The 22,869-nt window shown below is 38.4% G+C and overlaps 1 protein-coding gene across 1 annotated transcript in view; it reads left to right on the top strand.

Moving 5' to 3' along the window:
* The window catches only part of LOC104404202 (serine/threonine-protein phosphatase 2B catalytic subunit alpha isoform-like), a gene marked incomplete at its 3' end in the record, with an annotated part of 103,846 nt that extends 88,472 nt beyond the window's left edge, over positions 1–15,374 (top strand). The window contains exons 6-9 of the mRNA XM_010012577.1: positions 1,208–1,353; positions 3,629–3,768; positions 13,351–13,428; positions 15,280–15,374. Coding sequence (XP_010010879.1) covers positions 1,208–1,353; positions 3,629–3,768; positions 13,351–13,428; positions 15,280–15,374 — 459 coding nt within the window. The remainder of the gene's footprint in view (positions 1–1,207; positions 1,354–3,628; positions 3,769–13,350; positions 13,429–15,279) is intronic.
* Positions 15,375–22,869: the final 7,495 nt, after the last annotated feature.

Below are 22,869 nucleotides of genomic sequence, written 5' to 3'. Positions count from 1 at the left end.
TTGCTGTACCCTGGGAGGGAACGTCTTGCAGGGGCTGGGGAGGGGGTGTCAGTGTTGGAGACAGGAAGAGGTTAAACACCTCACAGCAGGTAATGACCTATACAAATCCAGGGGTGTCATTACTTGGTGCTGCAGGTATTTGAGTCACTTCAGCTTGCCAGCCAGCCTGGCCTGGGAGGTGGCAGCCTGAGGCTACGGCAGGACCATCTGGGCATCAATGCTCTTGGTAAAAAACACTACTTTTTGCAGTGGCTGACAGTTTGCTGCCCCACGCAGCAGCCTGGCAGTCAAAACCTGCCAGCACACTGGCTCTGGTACCTCTGCGACAGGTCCCTGTCACTAGTGGAGGAGGTGGCATCTTACCCTGTCTCATCTGCAGAAGGGGAAAAATACAAGGAATGTGTATTTTTGATTGTTTTGGGTTTTTTTTTTCCTCCAAGTGTAGCATTTTCACATTTACCCTGTAAGTAAGCTTGAACTTTTCAGTGTGCTCTTTTTATAGGAATTCCTTTCTGTGTTGCAAGAAAGGATTCTGTGACACATTAAAGCTCATTAGATGTAGACCTTCACCTGCACAATGAAGCTTTGTATTTTCTTCTGTGGCACTGTAAGCTGAAGCTCTTGCAATAGGTCTGCATTCCCTTTTAGCATCAGGGGTAAAGGAAATGTTAATTGTCTCAAAGGCCTCATGGTTTACTGAGTTTAATATGCATATTGGTAAATTAGCATTTCAGCTTCATTGTACCACCTCATTCATTTCATAGTGGTATTTCTGTAAATAATTTATTATAAGGGACTGATCTAAAGTTCTGATTAGTTTGTAGTATATTGTGTGATAATGATGATAACCATTCAGCAGACTTTTTAAGGCTTCCTGTATAAATTTCATGACAGGCTATAATGGTATTTTATTATTGCTTGCTTACAGTTAGGGTTTTGGTTTGTTTGGTTTTTTTTGTTTGTTTGTTAGAAAAAAACAGTAAACTTGGTAGAACTTTTATTAGTTTCACCTTGGAGTCTGAAGAATTTTTCCAGCAGCAAATAACAATAAACTTAAAGAATTTTTTTGCATGAGGCAGGCTTTGGTATAGTCTTCAATGCAAGAGAGAGCAGTGAGAACAAGATTGAGTTATTAAGCAGCATCCTCATTTCTTTTTTCCTCTTAAATATTGATGGCAGTTTCTGATACCATCTTAATCTTTAAAAGGTAAAATCAAATATTCAGAGCGTGTATATGATGCCTGCATGGATGCCTTCGACTGCCTTCCCTTGGCTGCTCTGATGAACCAACAGTTCTTGTGTGTACACGGTGGCTTGTCTCCAGAGATCAACACTTTAGATGACATCAGAAAAGTAAGTCTGAATACTGCTCAGGTCTAATAAGTGAACAGTTAATTGCCAACATCTAAAACTTAAATACTTTTTCACTTCTTGTCCATTTGTGTAAGATGCTTGTATATCATTTTGACATTCATGTTACATTATTGCCTTTTAAAGGTCTTTTTAAATAGAACATAAAAGGAATTGCAGCAATTAGTCCCATTTTATTGAGGTGAGGAAATCACCAGCATCCAGTAAAACAAAGGATTTATCATCTTTGTGTTCTAAAAAAAGAAAATAAAAAAGTATTATGTATATAAGTAATTACAAGTGAATTAATACATAGCATGGATGTAAGTACTGTCTACTAGCAGCGTAAGCACACCATCTGATTATTCCTTGTGCCTTGTTAGGCATTCTGTACTTTTTTGGCAAACAGATAAAAACAGTTCTAGAAAAAAACTCAAAATATTTAAAGCATTTAATAAAAAAGTATGGTATGATTGCAATGAGTATAGTAAAGATAACATATAACTCATAAAAAGTGTCAAGAGCTTCATTCTCAATAGGTCCTGCCTCATTTTTAATAGTACTGCACTTGAGTACCTAGCACGCTGTCTAAGCGAGGCTTAATAATGTGATGCTTGTATAGTACTCTTATATTTTGAGAATTTTCTACCAATCATCTCATGAAAGTTGAAGGAACAATGTCAAGCAGTCTCTTCGCATAATCTAGTGTTGTAGTGTGTTATCAAGGATTAATTTTTTTTTCAGGTGTTTTGAAAAAGAATCTCAGTTGATATTTCTGAAAGGAGGTATTTAAACCATTCATTCTCAGTATTTCCAGCAGAAAAGACTTTCTTATTTCTTGCTTGCATTTTGAAATTTGCAAACATGGGTATATACCTCTGAGATTTAAAGTTACTGAAAGATAAATTATACCTTGAAGCTAATTTGTGGCCTACTAAGAAATTAATACTTTTTTTTTAAATAAATTAAAAATTGAGCCAGTAATTACATGAAAAAGCAATTAGATTAAGATATTAACCACACTTTTAAGAATTACTGAATGTGAAGTTTCATTTCTGAGGTAGAGCTTCACTATCTAATTAAGAAAAAATATTCTCTGCCTAAAATTTAGCTGGTTTTGCAACAATATGATGGCAGAGTAAAGCTGTTCAGCTCTCAAATTCCAGATTAGGGTCATTAACATCTTCACTTCCCCCCCACTAGCAGGTTAATTCATCTTTGGCAATCAGCAGGTATTGGGTTTGCATATTTATGAATTGTTATTTAATTTAAATGAACTATAGTTACAAAAGCAAAGTTACCAATTATGGTAGAGGGCTGAAATAAGTTAGAAGTGTAGGTATGATATGAATATTTCATGATGAGGGCGCAAAGGTAGAATTGTAGAGGTCTCTTATTAAAACTTTTTAACTGAGTGTTGAAAACATCTAAAAACAGTTCGTTCTTTCTGAATCTTTTTTGGGGACAGCAGGGGGGTATGCTAGGTGTGCTAAGAAATCATTACTTGATCTTTTTGGTCAGAGTAGAGAATATTTTGGACTGCAAGTCTGATTCATAAACCCATCTTAACAAGGGTTGTTTTTATATTCGAGTTCTTGCAGAGGAATACTGATTTTTAATGTTTCACTGTTTTGCTATGCTTTATCTTATTTGCAGAATGATTCTACATGATTTGAATTTTTTAATACAATATTCAGACAGAAAGAGGAATTTTTAGCTGCTTAATTAGGGCTAAGGTTATACGAGCAACAAGAATGTCATGGTAAGATGCTGTAATGCAGAAATGTTGTCTTGGTATTTAAATACTACTTTTTTTGTGAAAAAATGTATTTAAATCAAAATGGGAACTTGGTTTGTAATAACTATTGCATTTTTCCTTGAGGTGCCTCACTCACTTAAATCAAGTGCCATGATGCTTAAAAAGATCGCAAAATACAGAAATACTATCTTCTCTCTTGTCCACTGAAATGCTTGCAAAAAAAAGTAGAAAAGGGAAAAAAAATTGCACTCAGAAATGCATGTAGAGTGGGAATCCACTGTATTTCTTAATTTTCAGTTGTATCTGTTCCTTCTCCTCTTTGTCAGTGTTAGCAAGGAGTGGTTTACTATTATTCAAAAACCATGGCTTTAAAGCTGAGAGCAACCTGCAGCTGAAAAATAGATTGTTTTGCGTCCTTGTTTGCCAACCCATGGAATGAAAACCAGCAACTTTGCTTCAGCATTTCTGTGGTACATGGTTGAAAGAAGTTAGTATTTCTTTGTCTCCTATTTTTCTTAGTTAGATCGATTCAAGGAACCACCTGCATATGGACCTATGTGTGACATCCTGTGGTCAGACCCATTGGAGGACTTTGGAAATGAGAAGACTCAGGAACACTTTACTCACAACACAGTCAGGGGGTGCTCGTACTTCTACAGGTGAATATTACTACATTGAATGGGTTTCTGTACAAGGACTTGTTCTGGTTTTGCAATATAAATGTTTGCTTGAGGTTGGTAGTTCTGCTTAGATAATTGAGCATTTTTGTCTGCAGGCTTGCCTTGTTTTCAGGTAAATTCATGTTTGGTTTATTTTGTATCTTGCTTTCACCCATAACCAGGTAACCTTAAAATGACTTAATTTTATTCACCAAAGCCTGTGCGTTTTGCTTATTTTCTGGTCTTGTAAGTCAGGGAATGAATGTGTCCCTTCAGAAATGTAGTTACCTACCCCTTAAGTTTGAAAGTTAATTTTAAGTTAATTTAACTTAATTTTGAATGAAAGATGCCAGCAATGGAAAACTCACTACCTACTGCTCTGTAGGGTAAGTAAAAAAACGTGATTTTTCCCCACACAGGTACTTTTTTTTGCCCTGTTTTATCAAACTTTTGTTCGGGAATGGTTCTTCCCAAGAAATTCAGGATTTGAACAACATTGGTTAAACAGGACTTGCTAAGAGCTGAAATGCAGACAAGTGCCTGTAACATTCTTTCAGAAACACATATGAACTTAAACGTAAAGACATCAAGTTGTAATTAATCTTTGAAATTATTTCTTTTTATTGATGTTTTTAGTAAAATATAACTGCGAATATTCCTGAATAAAGTAATAGTAATTGGGAGGACAGAAGAACAGTAAGCAAATCTCTTAGTTTGTTACTATTTAAAGGAATCTTTCTTCTGTTTCTTTTCTGCTTAGTGGTGATTGTCCTTTAAGCATGGGTGTAAAGAGTTGGAAGACTCTCTTTCCTGTATGTTAAAGGAGTGGATTTCCTTGGGTGCTGGGGGACGCGCAGATGTTCCCTCTTTGACAATGCACAGGGAGACCAAAACACGCAACAAATGGTTCTCTTTTCCCAGTTCTGTCTGCGTGCTGACTGCTGCCTTTCTCCATTTCCAGTGGTAGGCAGCTTGGTTTGTAGACCAAGTCCTGTGGACACCAGGCAGAAAACACTCCATTAGGTGTGCTTGAGCTGGGGAAGAACCTCTCAAGCACTGCTTGTCTTTCATCATAGGATAGGCCTGTGTTACCACATGAACAGCAGTGGTGATTACATTGTTCCCTCCTCTGTCAGTGTGAGAATTTTGAACAATTCTGGCTTTTTTTTTTTCTTTTTTTTTGTTACAGTACTTAACTAAGTACTTAAGAACTTACAAGGATGCCAGAGTAACAAAACTGGACGTTAAATGACAAAATAAGCAATGTATGCAGTGAAATCTTAATTTAAATATTTATTTTTGTTGTGGAGAAATGTGAAGATGCTATTGGAACGTTAAGAGGTTGTTGAACCTTTGAAAGGGAACTGTTCTATTTAAGCCTGTGCTAGTGACATGCAAGTCTAAGTTTTTCCAACAAGCTCAGTAGAAGTGAGGAATCCACTCTTTTAGTTATCATATAAAATCTCACCTTGGACATAGCTGTCCTGTAGCTGTTAAGTAACAGCTAGAAAGTAAATCAGTGAGTTCTACCAGTAACCAGGATACAGAGCAGCTAGAACCAACCTCCTTGTTGGTAACATTAGCAGGAAGGTAACAGATGGTTTGACTTTTAGAAATTAGTTTTCCTAGTCCTTTTTTCAAGCTGTAATTGTTACAGCACGGGGATGGGCTGAGAACAAAGCGGTCTGCACTGCAGCCTGGGCTGCTAGCATGCACTTTCCGTGGGCAAGTCGTACTGTGCCTTCAGATTGATAATGTCTGGAAGGTGCTCGTTAACGTGTTTGGTCTCATTATGAAAGAAGGTGTCAAACTGTTGCAAACAATTGATCTGTGCAGAACTGGGCTTATGACACTGAAGGCCAAAATCATTCCTCTTTCTCTCAGCAGCACCATACACTTGAGCATGCCTGGGACTCCCAGGCACTAAAGGCAGTGAGTAGTGGTGATTTCCCCTCATGAACGTCTCTTACAAAAGTGGAAAAAAAAAAAGCTTTGCAAACGTATCTTCTTGTTATATACAGAGGTTATTATATACTGGAACAACTTTTAGATCCCCTGCTTTTTGCTTCTTCCCCTCTCTTTCCCCCCAAGCTCTGTTTACCATAAAATCTCCCTAAAATTTGTATGTTTCCTCCTGAAAATATATCCAGTCTGTCCTCTGACTCACATTCAGAAAAGTTGCATATTTCGGAAAAAGAGGAAATATTTGGAAGATAACTAATTGTCAGGTTATGTGTGAGGGATATGTAACTGTTAATGTGAGCAGATGACTAGCTTGGAGTCATCTGAGATTATATAAAGGCAAATGTTACTCTTAAAAGAAGTGCCTAGATGCTCTGGAAGGTCACTAATTGCTTAGCTAATGATAATCCCTGGCAAAAAAAGTATCCATCGCTATGCAACGTCTAATTTTGCTTGACTTTTCTTACTTCCTAGTTACTTCCTGAGAAAAGGAGTAAATTCTCCTAAACAGCCAACTCAGCTTGTAAATGAGCCCTCCTTCAAGACAGTCTGTTGAGAGGATGGGCTGTGTTTATTCTTCAGTGAATAAAACTTTTAAAGTTTCTTCAGTCATTTCCAGAAGGGAAATTAAAAGATAGCAGTGGGGATTTTAAAGGAAGGTCAGGAAGATTTCAGGCATGCACATGAACCAGGGAAATGATTTCTAGATGACAAAAATCTCTTAAGCAATTGCAGGAAATAACTGTAAGAAATAACTTTATCAGACATGTTCATTATAATGGCAAGTTTTGAGTGACTTTTCTCTGATTTAAAGTTATTTCTTGTAACCAAATGCTATGAGGAAAATAACAGTAACGTGGCTTTCTGTGTACATGCAACATATTAACAGCACTTTCCAGCTCAGTAGTACATTAAATCTTCTCCATTCAGCCAAAATTCTTTTGTGAAATTTTTGAGCCGTTTGTATGATGTAAATACACATAAGAAAGTATAAAGACTGTGGCTTACAGTACTCTGACAAGCTTCTCACTGCATTTCTTAGGTGATCGCTCACATACAGCCTACTGACTTTCAAAATGATCAAGTTTTTCTTCAAGAAATTTCTTTCTGTGTAGGAGTTCTCAAGACTCTTCTGGCTAGCTCTGTGAAATGTCAGATCTTGAAACCACAAGTCTAACCTGTGATTTAGAGATGTAAAGAATGGTGAGCATAATTTTCAAGGGCACTAAGAGTCAACACTTCATGCACACCTTTTGCATCCAGCACATTTTGCAGTGTGGATTGTCAAAATTTATGGATTCTTGGAAATAGCAATAGCACAATGCCACAGTAAAAAGTGTGAAATTTGAGTAATTCTTGGAAATTTATTCAAGTTCTCTGTGCCTTAAAGTGACCGAAGAGCAATAGTGGTGAGATTTCATTTCCCCTTTCTGAAATTTCAGCTTGTATGTTCTTCACAGGACATACATGCAACATTGCATGTTTGATGCAATTCCATGAAAAAGTAGAAATAATTAATGGAGTGCTAGTTGTGTAATTTGTTTTTTAGTTATGAGTCAAGTGAAGCTTTTCTTTAATCCTTACCCAAAATAATCTCATATTCAGGGAATGTTATGAACAAGGGGGAATTAGTTTGTCCTTGAGTGATATTTCCCACTCTCTTTCCCCCCAGTTTTTCAGCTGATCCAGCCAGTAAAGAAGTTTTCCTTTTTATCAGAGTATCCATTTTTGCCTTGGATTTACTTAGTGAATACTTATTTGCACTTAGCTGGTTGTACTGATCTTACCAATGACCCATTGCACTGATTTCATGGACTAGTAGTACAGTAACTTGGGCATTTCTACAAGAAATATATCTGACTTGGTAAGATACACTGATACTTACCATCTCGAGAATGGCTTCTTTAAGTGATCAGAAAGCTTGAAGAAGTCAGCTGAGCTTATACTAACTTAATGGGAGACAGCAGTAAGTGGATTTAGGCAATTGTTGAGGTGTGGGGAAAAATCTTTCCTTTCTATGCCATACTGGGATGGGGAACGTCATTGTTACCATAAGATTTACTGGATGGATAAAGAATTAAAATATTCTTTCATCACATTCAGACAAGATTGCTATGAGTGTGCTAACCATGAAAAATTATGATTGGATCTATGGCCAGCTTGTTTCACTTCATTTGTGTAAAAGCTTTGGTAAAGAACATCGGAAATTTGTTTGCACAACTGACTGAATTAGTAGCGTCTTATCCTATGTAAGGTACATCAAGGGCTTCCTATCAGGGGTAGACACGTGCAAGTTTAATACTCACTTTCTGGGATCATTTATCTGTATAAAATTGGTTAATTGCTAACTTTTAATGAGAGCATAAAAGTGGCATGAGCCTGGCCAAAGTCAAAGGATGGCCTCAGAAATAGAGTAGATACTCAGAAGCTTGCTGCAGGTGTGGTGCTCCAGCCTCTTGGGTTTTGTTAGGAGTTTAATATCAGTTTTTAAGGAATGGTGAGCATGATAAAGCTGTTTGACTGTTGACTACATTGTTACATTTTTCATAAGCAACACAAAACCAAAGGCAGACATAGTTAGCAGTGGCAAGAGTGACCAGCGTTGCAGGCTCCTCCAAGAACATAATTTCCCAGCCTTTGACAGTACTGAAATGGTTCAGCCTTGCAGATGTTCTGGGGTAAAATAATATCTTGGTCTTGACAGCACGTCATTTCAGTGGTCTACTTTATATGCACACTAAGTTTGTAAATATGCAGGGATTAGAGAAATGTCTGCTAAAAGCTTTTGAAGACTGTAGCATGTTTCACCTCAGGGTGTGAGGCAGAGTTGTATGTTTTCAACAGCAGCATTTTAAACAGATTCTTTTGCTCACTTTTCCTTCTCCCAGGCCAGAAGCTTTTTGCTGCCCTCACCCTAAATGCCCAGCTCTATTGGTAGAATTCCTCGTGTGCTCCATCAGACCTGGGAACACATCCAATTTTAAAAGAATGACTCTGAGAAGAAGATATGTGTTTATTTGTTCTAATCTCATGCAGTTCCCTACTCTGCTTCTCAGTGCTGCTTTGCAGATAGCATAGCTAAGGGCTAGAAAAAGTAGGTGGAAAGAGATATGCTGGGAGCTGCCTAGGACAGCAGAGCAACAAAAGCATTTGCCTTTGGAGACTGAAGTGTGAGGCCAGTGGGCTTTGCTGAGAGCCTGGTTTTACACATGCCTATAATCTTAGAGAAGCCATTGGGCTAAAATTAGATGTCTTCTTTTTAAAGAAATGTTTATCCCTCTGTTTCAATAGTATGCTGAAAGATATGGAAAAAAAATAGATAATCCATCCATTTTTTCCATTTTTTGGTGGAAGAGCGATTTGAAAACATCTGCCATTTTGGTTCAAATCAGCAAAGTGTTGCTTCTCTTCCAAAACTGAGTAGAAGTAATCAGTGATCATGCAAAAGAGACCTCAGAACGAGTAAACTGTGCATGAGGCATTTTAATGAAAAAAGCATGCCGAAGTAGGGAATAATCACAGTCACATAGTCTATGGGGAATAACAACTCTCTAGCGTAGCAGTGGGGTATTTTGTTTTCTCTGTGAGTCACTGCTCTGCTGTGATTCAGCATGACACATGAAGTACAGGCAGAAGGTTGGGTTGTTGTGGAAAAGCCTGTTGCGTGGGGGGGAGAGGAGGGAGGGTCCTGTTTGTTTGTTTTCCCTCTTGGCCGACTGCTTTCTTTATGGCTCATCTGAATTACAGTCTGGGCTCTGTAAAGCAGGGCAAGGAGGAAAGCATTTCTGGAAGCGTAGCGCTCAGAAAACTAGTAGGGAATTTGACTGAAAGGATCATTTTCATTAGAAAGATTAGAAGAAAAATTTCCAAGAAGTCTTTTCTGTAAAAGCTTGTTTCTGATAACTTTTGCCATAATCTCTGTTTTGTTGGCATGTTGCAGGACTTCCTGCTGTTTACCTGGAGGGCATGCATTTTTGTGTTCAAGAATATTGTTTAATATGAAACTTCAGTCGGGTAGGAACAAACTGTTGTTAAGAAAGCACTGGAAATAAAAGCCCTGTATTTATGGGGGTAATGGCTTTAAACTGAAAAAGTGTTGATTTGGAGTAGGTGTAAGGAAGAAGTTTTTTATTGTGAGAGCGGTGAGGCACTGGAACAACTTGCCCAAAGAAGCTGTGGCTGCTCCCTTCCCTGGCAGTGTTCAAGGCCATGTTGGACAGGGCCTTGAGCAACCTGGTCTAGTGGAAGGTGTCCCTGCCTGTGGCACAGAGGTTGTAACTAGACAATATTTAAGGTCCCTTCCAACTCTACCCATTCTATGATTCTGTTGTCTCAACTGTATAGCATATGTGACATCTGCATATAGTGAAAACCTTGCTTCTCCCCAGCCTCCACTTCAACAAGTAGCTGAAGAAGAATGTCTGAGAGTTGCTTTGCCTTTTTCAAAACAAAATATCCAGATAAACTGCTTATGGGTTGTAGTGGTCTGGGTAATACGAGTGCTTGCTCATTACAGGTACCATGCTATTCACTGAGAAGAAAAGATGGCAGCCAGATTTTTCTTTTTTGTGTATTTGCATGGAGGACTGTGTGACGTCTCTGCCTTTGTAGGTGTGGGCCCTATAGAATCAGCCAAATTCTACTAGTAGAGGTCTATTTTCCACAGATTTATCAAGAATAAGATAATTAAATAATAACCCCCACCCCCCCCCCCCCCCCCCTTTTATACTTCGAAGTGGAAAGAAGAACCTATCATGTCTATGTAGGAGCACTTTTTTTGTACCACTTCATTATATCTTCTTTAAAAGCAGTGCTTAACTGGATGAAAAGAATATTATGGGGGAAAATGTAATAGGCTAGACATTTTGAGCAGCTGCACTGATAATGAACATAATCAACTGTCTATCAGATTTTTCATTATAGACCCCAGTTTTCAGAAGTTAATGTAAAAATTTCTAAACAAAATGTACCATAAGTCTGCATTTAGTCACAATTAATTATGAAAAGAAATGTATGTAAATTAGTTCTCATTTGCCAGTGGTTTGAATGGCAGCTTGTCAGCAGTTGAGATCACTGCAGTTGCCAAAACGATACCCCACGTAATTTGGGAATTGAAATTACTTTATAATGGCAATCTTTTTAGACAATTTCAAATACCAAACCTTCAACTGAGAATATATGCTAGATGGGTCAAGGCCAAAACCAGCAATATACCATTCTATTGGGTTTGTAGGCTCTAGCTGCAAATGACATTTCAGCTTCAAAATATCTGGGAAGGTTGGAAGCAAGAGTAGCATTTCTCTTGGATAAACTGAAGGAAGGTGATGCGTTAGATTTTGCAGATTTTTTTTTTTGTATGAATTTTCATCTCTTTAATGCATGTAGTCAGAAACTGATGGGACTGTTAAGTGATTGCACGTGGGCTCTGAAGGTGGTCCATGAAATCATGGCTGTCACAGCAGGTCTTTTGTACAGTGTTTAGTTGAAGGGGTTTTGTTTGGGGTTTTTTGTGGTTTGGTTTTTTTTTTTTGGTTGGTTGGTATTTCTTTTTGTTTGGCTTTTCTTTGTTTGATTTTCCCCTTTTTTTTTTCCTCCTTGGAGATTCAGAGACTCTGCAAGTTTGTTTGTTATTTATAGGCACACTGCAAGCCCATCGTGCTGCAGAACCAGCACAGAACTGGTCATGGAGATGCTTTAGTGTCTTTCCCAACACCTTATATTTCCTTCTTTAAACCTTTCCAGCTGTTCTATTATTTGAACTATGGGAGAGCTGAGTCAATAGTGGAAAATAAACATGGGAAAAGGATGTTAATGCAGGGTCTATTTTGCTTTTTGTACAGCCTTTGGGTGACATGTCAGAACTGCTGTATGTTTTACACCTTTTGCCACCAGTTTTGATTTATTATTTTTTTTTCAGCAACAGTTTTGGGGTTTTTTTGATTGTTGCTCTCCAACTTGCCCAGCAATGAGAAGAAGGAATTAAGCATCTACATGTCACATCCTGGGTCTCAAATTCAGGAAAATCTATGTCCTGGTCTCAGGTCAGACATTGCTCTGGGGCAGGCTGCGCATGGAAGGCAGCCCAATTCTCCACCCATGCCAGCCTGCCTCTCCACCATGTTGGCCTCAGAGTTAGGGCACTTGGAGCTGGTCAGGCTCCTGGCTGACAGAGGGGCACAGAAAAGTAGCAGTTCCAGTTCCTGTGCCTGGCCAGCTTGTCTTGCTGCTGATGTGCTGGCAACTTGTGGTACTGGAAGTAAATTCAGATAGTGACAGGAAGTGGTAATATTTGTTTCTCCCCACGTTTAATGTTTTAAGTGCAATTCCATTAAGCTGCAAAGGATAAGGCAAAACAAACTGTATACGACTGACCAAAGGAGGGAAGAAAGGGAGTAAGTCTAGATGTCGTCTGAATAAAGACTCCCACCCCTTAGATGTTTTTAAGGGGCCTAGGAATGTTTTGCCAAATCTGTGAAGTCTTTCTTGTTCTGGTGCCGCTTCGCCTTTATCCTTTACCATGCATGTTCTTTGTTCTCTTTTGCTTTTGCTATAGTTGGCTTTTAACAGGGGAAGCCAGGAAGTTTTGGCTTTCCTGGGTTCTGTATTAAATTACTAATGATAGGAGAAGAGAGGTTTTGCTTCCTGAAGTAATAGATGGTCATCGTGTTTGTTATCCTTTAGTACAGTCATGGAGAGTCATCAGTGGTTTAAAAGCAAGAAGAAAATAGGCATTACAGAAAAAAAACTTTATTTTTGAAAGCAACAAAATGGAGGAATTTTAAGTTCTGCAATGCTTAATTTTAAATAGCTTTTCTTTGAAAACTTAATTTCTCACACTTACACTGTCAAAACTGTTATGTTTTTGTTTTTCTTGTATGTGATTTCCATATGTGTTCAGTGTCTTAAACAGCAAAAATGGTTTTCACAGTGCTGAGGTTGTAAGAAAGGGCTCCTCCATTCGCCTTGAAAGCAACACTGTCTATGTGCAGTGAAAAATATGTTAGAGATTCCTCTATCATCATTTTCACCTAGTGATTTTGTTTTCATACAGTAGAACACATATTGGAAAGATGCATTCAGTGAGCACATTTTCAGGGTTTCAGAAGTCATAAATTTACATTTTAAGTTGGGGAAAAGATAGCTCTTGTTCATCAAGGAGATCAAGTTCAGAAGATCAAAAATCTCCAGTTGGGAGATTGAGTTGTCTTTTTTCGTTCTTTCTCCCTCTCTTTCCACACACCACCTTATTATCTGGTGTCCATAAGCAGCCTGTGCATTAGTGGGTGAGGAGGTTTTCTGTTACAAGTAACCGTTGTATCACGTTTTTTTTCTTCAGAGTACATCAAATGTTAAAGTATAATAAAAGAAATCATTTCTGACAGGCAATAGGTGATTTTTGTTACGTAGTGAATTGCACCTCTCTAGTATTCCTCTCCACGCAGGTATGGGGTGGAATTAAAAAAGGTGCTGCTGCTAGTATTGTCTCTACTGAAATCTGCCTGCAGAGCAGGGGCTGATTTCATGAATGATGCATGTGGGACAAAACGTTTTTAGAAAGCTAGAGCTAAATGTGGAGCTTCTGATAATGCGATAACACATGTTATTATTTTGTTTGAACAGTTACCCTGCAGTATGTGAATTTCTACAGCACAATAACTTGTTATCTATCCTCCGAGCTCATGAAGCCCAGGATGCTGGGTAAGTGTGCATGGAGAGGGGTCACTAATAATGTATAATGGTTTAGTGTTCTCAAACAGAGCAAGTAAAGAAAGAACAACTGAGTGAGAATAAACTGGAAAACTTAAAGTTAAGTTGCAACAGCCCTCACTTTTTAGTAATATTATAAAAACATACACTGGCATTAGAACATATTTTACATTATTACTGAGTTATAGGACTTAATGAATCCTCATATGTCCCATTTACTTGGCTTCACTGATTTTAAGGGGCATAAAATGACCACAAGTTTGTCAAGTTGATGCCAAACTTGGGAAGGAAAACAAATCAGCTCAGAAAAAGAAGTTTTATAAATGTGCCTGAGACTTCTAACACACTGGTTGCCACGATGCCTGGGAAGTGATTTGTCTTTATGAAGGCCAGAACTGTCATCTCTTAAGTCTTTCATGCCTACATGAAACTTATGGTCCTACTGTTTTTATGCTTTATCAAGAAAATTCACTTCTGGTACTCCTTAGCCCAAACAGATTTTATGCAGGAGTATCATCGATGAATTTAATGTATGCAAAAACAATCCAGGTCAACCACCAAGGAGTGTTGATGGTTCCCTCATGGAACTATGGCCTGTGTAAAGACAGAATTTTTTATGCTGCTGTAAAATATTAAAATATTATCCATTCATTGAAATGTACTGTTCTTGTGGGATATTAATGAAGGATTGGTATCTGATAAATAGCTTTGCATATCTTGCGGAAATTATTAATGTGCTTATTCAGAGGTAGAAACTTACCCAACCTGAATAGTAATAAAAGATGAAGTAACAAGATTGTAGGAATGAGGTCGGTAGTTGCTATGCATATGAAAAGCTATTCTGAATGTTTGAATTGTCACATACTTAAAAATGTCAATGCAATTAAAAGCAAGCTATTACTCTGCCAGAAATAACTGACATGAAATACCCAAGGGTAATGAAATTTCATTTTTATTGTATTGCTTTCCAATAAAGGGTGAAAAAGAAAATTTTGTAGAAAGGATTGCATTGAAACTATACAATGGTTGCTGTGCAACTATTGTGCATGTCTGCCAGGTTCTTCAGTTTCTTGTAGCTGAAGACTGAAGAGCAGTATTTGCAGTTACTTATGTCTTAGTAAGACAAATACTGTTTGGTTGGTTTGCTTGCAATTGCTACAGGTTTAATGCTTGAGTAATTATATGTTGGTCACATAAACCTTTTATTTTTCATAAGGCAGTGAGGTTAGGTAATGAAAGCCTGTGCAAGCAAGTTTACTAATGCAAGCGTTAGTAAACTGGCTAATAGACCGGATGAGATTAGACACAGCACTGAAAATATTGGACCCCCTGTTTCCCCTCACCTTCCCATACTTTCCATCTCCCCTGGCCTTGCCATCACTTGCCTGCCCAGAGAGGGCAGGGAGCTGGAGTGTCATGGAGGAGAAACACTTCTCTTAAGGCAGAACTGTGCACCTCCAAGGCATGTACTGGTGCTTGTGTTCACCTGCAGTCCCACAGAAGGAAAGTCTGGGAACATCCTGAGGTGCACACACATAGAGGCCACCTCGCTCCAGGATGGTCACTGAGTGAACTTGTAACAAAACCCATCACTAAGTTTCAGATGGGGACAGAGGTTTCAAGCATGGTGCGGGTCCCTGGCCATCCCAAATAGATATAACAAGTAAGCCTGAAGGAAATACTTTTTTCCACTTTAAAAATCACATATGCATGTTTTTCTAACTTCGTATTTGTCAACAGCCACTGCAGTAATGTACTAGGGGGTTTTGCACTATATTTGGTCAGTGACAAATATACATAACAAACACTGGGCAATAATTAGTATCTTCCCTTTCCTTTCAGGTATCGTATGTACAGGAAAAGCCAAACAACAGGCTTCCCTTCACTAATCACAATTTTTTCAGCACCAAACTATCTAGATGTATACAATAACAAAGGTAAGAATTTCATTCCTGTTAATACACAGTAGACTCTACTTCTCTTTACTCAAATATATTACAGTGGTTTTCTTTTTCACTCCTTTCTCTATCAGTTCATTCCCGTTTTCTTCCTCTATTAGTTCATGCCCATTCCATTTATTACGTAATGCAAATCTAATTAAATTTATTGCAGGCAGATGTGTGCCTCTGAACATAACTATAGATTGTAATATGCCTTAGGATATTTCTGTTCTTCAACTGCAAGTTACTAAGTAAGTGTTACACAGGAAGCAAAACTGCAAACAGCTCTATTAACTAAGAGAAGCATATTAAGAAATGCTCTAGGTGAGATGTTCAGAGCCCAGTGTTGCTTGTAATTGTTTGTCCTTTTGCTCCTTTCCACTAAAATTAATGGAGTTTGTATATGCAAACCTTCTAGCCAGCTAACACTTTGGCAGATCATCAGTGGATAAAGCAAGGGGATAGATATTGTCTGAGTTCCTTTATGTTTTGGGTTTTTTAATCACTTGAAAACTATTATGTAGGAAATTAAATATCATTAGCAAAAAAAAAAAAAAAGGTTACAGCACAAATAAGCAGTCACTGGTCACAAGTGTTTGCAGTTTCTCTGAGTTTGTTAGTTCATTGCATTCTCTGAAATCTCCTCTTATGAACTGGAAACAAAATCATGTTTCTAAAAATAAAGTATTCTAATAAACCTGTCCTTCTCTATCTTGCAATGAGCAGTACTGTTTGCTTTACTCCTAGTCCCAGTAAAGATAAAGTTATTTTTGTTCCTCTGTGAGAAAAACAAAACATTTTTTTTCTCAGTGATACTCTTGAAAGTAGCTCCACTGCAAAGAAATCAGTCCTTGAGAAGAGATATTTCTAATTTGGATGCTTGCCAGCAAAGGAAGTAACCAATTTTTATTTTTTTTTCTTAAATATGCAAAAGAAAGCTTCTTCAGGCATCGTTTTATATTATAAAACTTTCAATCTAAAAGCTGTTATGCCATGAACTGTATGCAAGAGAAGGAAACACTTCACAGTTGGACAATGGGGTCTGTACACATTGGTGTTCTCAATATGCTTGTTAACTTGTGTAAAGATTAATAAGAGCATTCTGCAAAAAACATGCAAGCAGAGCTGTCGGTAGCTACTTTTTTAAAACTGAATAATACAGGGACTCTGCTAGCAACCCAAGAAGCGCAGGATGAAACAAGAAATGTGTTAATTTCTTGGCAGCATCATTGCTGTTGGTGGAAAAGTGTATTTACTCTCTGGGCTGCTGCTTTGGGTAGAAGGCAGACCAGTGACAGGTCTGTACAAGTGAGATGTCAGAAAGTGTTCACCTTTTGTTTCTTAATGCATGGAGGCAGCTCTGTGCACACAAAGGCAAAAGGTGAACAATGGGGATTTTTGTCATGAGGACAACTGTTAAATGTAAAGCAGTGATTTAGAATGTTCAAAATCTTGAATTTGAAATCACAAAGTTTGGGTGGTGAAGAGAAGGGCCTTTCCATAATCTCTGTTTCAGAAGAGAGAGTCGTTTCCCTTGTTCCATAATGCTCCAGTGTAGCAGGCAGGTCTTAAAACTGTTGGAAAGCCTTTTTGGTGAAAGGCTGTAAGCCAGCTTCTGAGAGGCGCTGGTTATCTGCAGTCACAGCTGAAGTTTGAGTGCTTTGGTAGTGATACCTGGTCTGAGTGAGCTCACGCAAATCGGGAGTGGTGCAAGATCGGTACCGATGTGCCACTCTCTATTGTATGGCTTGTTGTAAATGTAGAGGCTGCCCTTTAGCAGCTTTGATTTCCATTGTGTTTAACTGCTTCCTTTTCCTCTCATCAGAAGTTTTCATGCGTTATTTCATGTGACTGATTGCACTGGCTCTTGGCATTTAAAGTGCATCATGCATAGTTTTCATGCTGCTTTGCTCATGCATCTCACCTGGATAGCCGTTGGGTACTTGCTTCCTTCTTCAAGAAAGAAAAACACCATCGTCCTCAATCGGTCCAAAACATGTCTACTTGTTGGCTTCCTTGATTTGCAGCAGATTATTTAAATAAGAACACAGAGTTCCTGACTGGCTGATTTCAGGAGGCAAAGGAAAGTTTTTCCATCCAGAGGTGTTACAGGAGGGTTGCTGCAGCTGACCGATCACACACTGGTGCGAAACATGCCTGATTTTTACAGATTTTGGGGTTTGGTTATTGTCAGCCCTCAGAAAAGGAGTTCATCTCCTGCTAGTAAATGCTTTTCTTTCTAGTATGCATTCTTAGTATGCTTCTGGTTGTCATTTAGTTAATAAAGTCACTCTAAATAAATTCCTGAGAGGCTCCAGCTACCACTGACATGAATTTTTAAATTTTAAATTTAAATCATTTTATATGAACTGTTGTTTAAGATGAATTTTTTTTCAAGAAGGTGCATGGAGCTAGAAATGCTCATTTTCTACCCCAGGTTGATAGTTCTCATACCCATTAAAGCAGATGTACTTTCTTGTACTTCTTCAAAGCACTTCAGAAGGACTGGGCTTGGTTGCCAACTTTATTCTTATGAAGTTGGCTTACTCAATCCCTGCTGGAGAGCAGACTCTGGGATCAGATATGTCCTCAAAGAGCAGTGGGGAGGCCACATTCCCAGAGCAAAAGGAGGTTTAGCGGGAGTAGCTGAAGGTAAGCTACCCGAACAAGGCCATATTCAGCATATCTGCTGTTAATAATGCTGCCATGAACCCTCTGCATGGGCTGTCTCACAGTACTGACCCAGCATGGGAATCTCTTTTGGCTTTGCGCTACCCAACTCCAGCACCAAAGGGAGTGTTCTGTATCCTTTGGTTACTGGCCATTGCCTCATGAAGGCTGCATGTGTAATTTATCTGTCATGTGGCTGCTGGGTCATGCTGCAACCTCAGCCCACACACATGCACAACTGCGGGTGCCAAAGTTAAGTTTTTCAATTAGGAGGCTCCTGTCAGGGGTTCCCTGTGTAGTTAATGGAGACAGAGAGATACACTTTCAGGAGGTGATTCAGAGACTTGGCAACTGCCTAGATATGGGGAGCCTAGAGTCCCTCCTCTTTCCAAGGCTATCTTTCTTCATTATTGTTATTAATGCCTTCCATATTCATTATAATGGAGAGCATTGGCAAAGCTGGGGAATTTGTACATATGGTTTTTGGCAACTTCTGAGCTTCTGTTCAGTGTCTTCATAGCTTTCTCTAACATTTCTGCTCTCATTTAGATTATTAAAAGGCGTAACGAAAAACATACTTTAAGATCATTATTAAAACTTGTTACAAGAAATACCAGTGTGTTGATCAATTTTCTAAGACTACCCCTTCTGGAGAGGATCAAAACTCCTCATGCAAGAAGATAAATGGTAATTAGATTGTGGTAGTTACTTGTGAATTCAGGGCCTCAGAGGAAGGCTGTACTGATCAAGAAACTCTGAGGAAGTTGCATAAGTACAGGTTTACCCCAGGTTCAAGGGTGCCCATCACCAGGGAGAAATTCCACAGAGTGACAGAGTAAGAGGGTGCCAAAAATGACTGAATTGTATGATCTGCTGGCCTTGTACCATGTCTAAACTTTCATTACAGTATTTAATGTTGCTTAATGCCTTAATCAGGGCTTGCTGAAATGCTGCTTAAAAAAAGAATGAAAAAAATGAAAAAAGGTGAAAGATTTTACAGAAGTTCTACAGAGGCAGGCAATTTATTTGTATTTGGCAATACTTCATATTTTAGCATCTGGCTGTCACGTCAGTAAGTGCATGCTTTTTGGCTGAGTGAACAATTTTAACTAGCTGTCTAAAGACAGACTATTCTCTTTTGAACACTTTTAAAAGGTTAGGTTTCATAGTGGTGAGATTACCACCAGAGAATCTGAAGCTATTGGAAAAGAAATAATGTGGTGTTTCTTCCAACGTGCTGCCACGTACATGTGGTGTTGCTGAAAGGAAAAGCAGATCATGAAGGAAAGAAAGAGACAGTATGCAGGGGAGTTTGGGATACTAGAAAAATCAAAAACAGCTGTACATCTGTATGCTTGTTAGTATATCAGATAAGTAATGTATCAGTGAAACCTGTATAAAGTATCAGCATGTGGTATATCATAAGTACACATTAAGAAATGTACCTGATCCAAATGGATCTAACAGGAAAATTATATTGGAAAAAGGCAGAGTAATATACCTGGAAGAAAGGATGATCTTCAAAAAATAATTGCACTTTGGGAACAAAAAAGCAGGATAACCTTCTGTTTGCCCTATCAGTTTTCTTTAATGCTTTTTCTTTGCTGTTGTGATGAGGCCTTGTCACGGAAACAAAGGCTTTTAAAAAGGAGCTGTCAGAGTATCTAGGCCATCTCATTGCCAGTGCAGAGGAGTTTGCCAGGAGTGATTTTTTGCAGCCTATTGAAAAAATCTTGAACACTATTGCGCTGTTTCTTTGGAAGACGCAATTGCACCTGTAGAATAAAAGTCTTCAGAATTCTGGAAGGGAAGATTTTCCCAATTGCAATTGGCCCCACCTCTTATACAGGATTATTTAGATTATTACCTTGTATAGTAAATATTCTTTTCCTTTGATAATGTTTAAACTCCCAAAGCATTTTACTAACCTTTATCCGTGACCTGTCTTGGGCAGAAAACGCTGTGGTTACTTAGCAACTCTGCTGGAGGAGAAGGCACTGTTCCCAATTGCACAGTTAATGCTGAAGTTAATTTGGCATTAAATCAGAAATTGAAATTCTTTCTTAGGTATGAAGAATTCGAGAGACCTTTTGCTGTGTTTATTTTCAAAATGCAAGATGAGATTTCTGGAAAAAATACAAGAAAATTAGTTAACTTGCTTGCTAAAATTATTTTGAGGATGTTTGTCTAAAAAGATACAGTTCATTCTGGGATAGTATTTCTGCCATGCTCTTTTCCATCGGGGGCGGGGGGAAAGTTATCAATTAATTTATACTGAAAAATGATTCAGCAAATCTCAAAGCAGGATATGTATTTCTGAACTATTGGTCACACAGCTTAATGATGTTCACATTGCTTAAGGCCTTAATCCGCCTCCCGACATATAGGCTTTTAAAGTACCATTTGAGGTGTCAGAGAGGTCCGAGACATCCACTCGGATCTGACAGGTATGACAGAAGAGACAGGGCCATCCCAGCTCATCTTTAACTGGGGGAGACCAAGGAAAAGAGCTGTCTTCATTTCTAGCTGAAGGAAGGAGGTTTCTTACCTGCACGTTTTTCACCATTCATATTTCCAGCCTTAGGTACCTATGTTAAATACTTAAAGCTAAACAGTATGGATGGTCCTTGCCTGCTGCCTTAGTCTTTCATTACACTCTGATGTGATTTCAGTGTCCAGTATCTCAGTTTACTAACATTGGAAAGAAATATAATGTCATTTGGGATATCTGCACTATCTTACAAAACATGAGTTTCTAAAACTCATTTACAACAGCAAAAACCAAAATTAGGTTAAAATGTGTGTGGCTGTTAAGAATAATAAAGTAAGATCCTTGTTGTGGTTGGTGATTATACATTGTAAAACTTGGCTGGTGGCTTGATCTGCTAGTATCTGTCTGAGTATACGTTTCAACAGAAAAATATAGAGGTTGCAGCCAGGAATAAAAAGCGAATGTTGGAGAGAGTCAGGTTTCCTCAGTTGTGGGTTTCATAACCAAAGGAACCCATCCCACTTTCTTAGGTCTCCTCCATTAGTGACTATGTGGCCTGTAGTCATACAACCTTCAAAAGGTTCCTGTTCTTTCAGGGTTGCTGGGGTCTCTCCTATAGCTACTTAGGTGTCAAGTTAAAGTGCATTAAGAAATAAAGCAGAAGTGAAACCTCCAAACCTTCTCTGAGCCAACAGAGAGCAAAATAAGAGCTATGACCAAAAGAAAGCAAGGGGCCAGAAAAGCTCAGGGAAACTCCTGCTTTATCTGAGAATATCTTCTAGCTGAAGTTTTCTTCTTCTGACTACTAAGCAATAGTGAGAACTGCACAATCATAACAAGCCAGTTTGTTTAATGTTAAATATCATCTTCATTAGTCACCTAATAAAAACATTGTTTACATTGTGCTTATAAAAATTTTAAATTAAAAAATTCAGAAAAGTATTTGTGATACTGATAACTACCATATTTTATTTTATTTTTTCAAGACTAGAAGATTTCTATCTCTATTACTACCGTGCTCTATTTTATACTGTGATTTTATTTTGAGTGTCTTTTGAATTCATTTGTAGGGGAGCTGTACAGGTCATTTACAGAGGATAATAGTTTTTAAAATACTGTTATCGGAACTTGTTCTTCTAAGATAATCAGGTATATAAATTAATAAGATGTTATGAAGATTTTGGTTTTCACAGTAATCTTTAAATAAATTATCTTCCTTAAAAAAACAAACCAACCCCAAACCCACCTAAAGCTATTTATCTTTAATTTGATGGTTTTCTACTGTTATTCTTATAATTCAGACTTTTTTAAGGCCAGTTTTAAACATTCATTGTAAAAATGATTTATTCAACTTTCACAGAATCTAGGAATAGACTTAATGGATAAATTGAAGAAACAGTGGGAAGGGGAACTACCTCAGCTCACTACGATGATGAATTTGAAGGTTTAGTCTTTCTCAGTGAATATTCACAACTATGAGTGGTCCTTTTTGTGTGGTTTTGACTCATTTTTGCTGTATAGCCACAAACTATTTATTTTTATCATGCAATTGTGTCCCTGTAATAGAAGGAGAATGAATGCAACCTTAAGAAGTTTAACCAAGCCAAGCACAAGGTCCTACACCTGGGTCGGGGCAATCCCAGGCACAGCTGCAGGTTGGGCAGAGAGGAGATTCAGAGCAGCCCTGCAGAGAAGGACTTGGGGGTGTTGGTTGATGAGCTTAACGTGAGCCAATAGTGTGCACTTGCAGCCCAGAAAGCCAGCCATATCCTGGGCTGCATCGAAAGAAGCATGACCAGCAGGTGGAAGGAGGCGATCCTGCCCCTCTACTCTGCTCTTGTGAGACCTCACTTGGAGTATTGTGTACAGTTCTGGTGTCCTCAACATAAAAAGGACCTGGAGCTGTTGGAGCAAGTCCAGAGGAGGGCCACAAGGATGATAAGGGGGCTGGAGCACCTCCCATATGAAGACAGGCTGAGAAAGCTGGGGCTGTTCAGCCTGGAGAAGAGAAGACTGCATGGAGACCTACTAGCAGCCTTCCAGTATCTGAAAGGGGCCTATAACCCAAACCATTCTGTGATTCTGTAATTTCGATCTGCCATGTATAATTTCAGGAGAAAATGATGGAGATATTAAGATCAACACTACTTTTCTCATTTTTGCTAATAGCAGTATTAAGTCATTTATATTTTACTGAGCAGAAGAATGTCTGCCAACTGTCAGACTAGGATGGGCAAAAGTCAAATGTAGTTTATTTAAATGGAGGGTGTCTGACTGGCAAGAGTTCACGTAAATGTTAGCGAGCCATTTTCTGTATCTGTGGGTAGGCTT

This window comes from Nestor notabilis, unplaced genomic scaffold (assembly GCF_000696875.1).
Source record: "Nestor notabilis isolate BGI_N333 unplaced genomic scaffold, ASM69687v1 scaffold13894, whole genome shotgun sequence".
Lineage (NCBI taxonomy): Eukaryota > Metazoa > Chordata > Aves > Psittaciformes > Psittacidae > Nestor > Nestor notabilis.
Note: the sequence above shows the minus strand (reverse complement) of the source record. Positions and strands in the feature narration are given on the sequence as shown.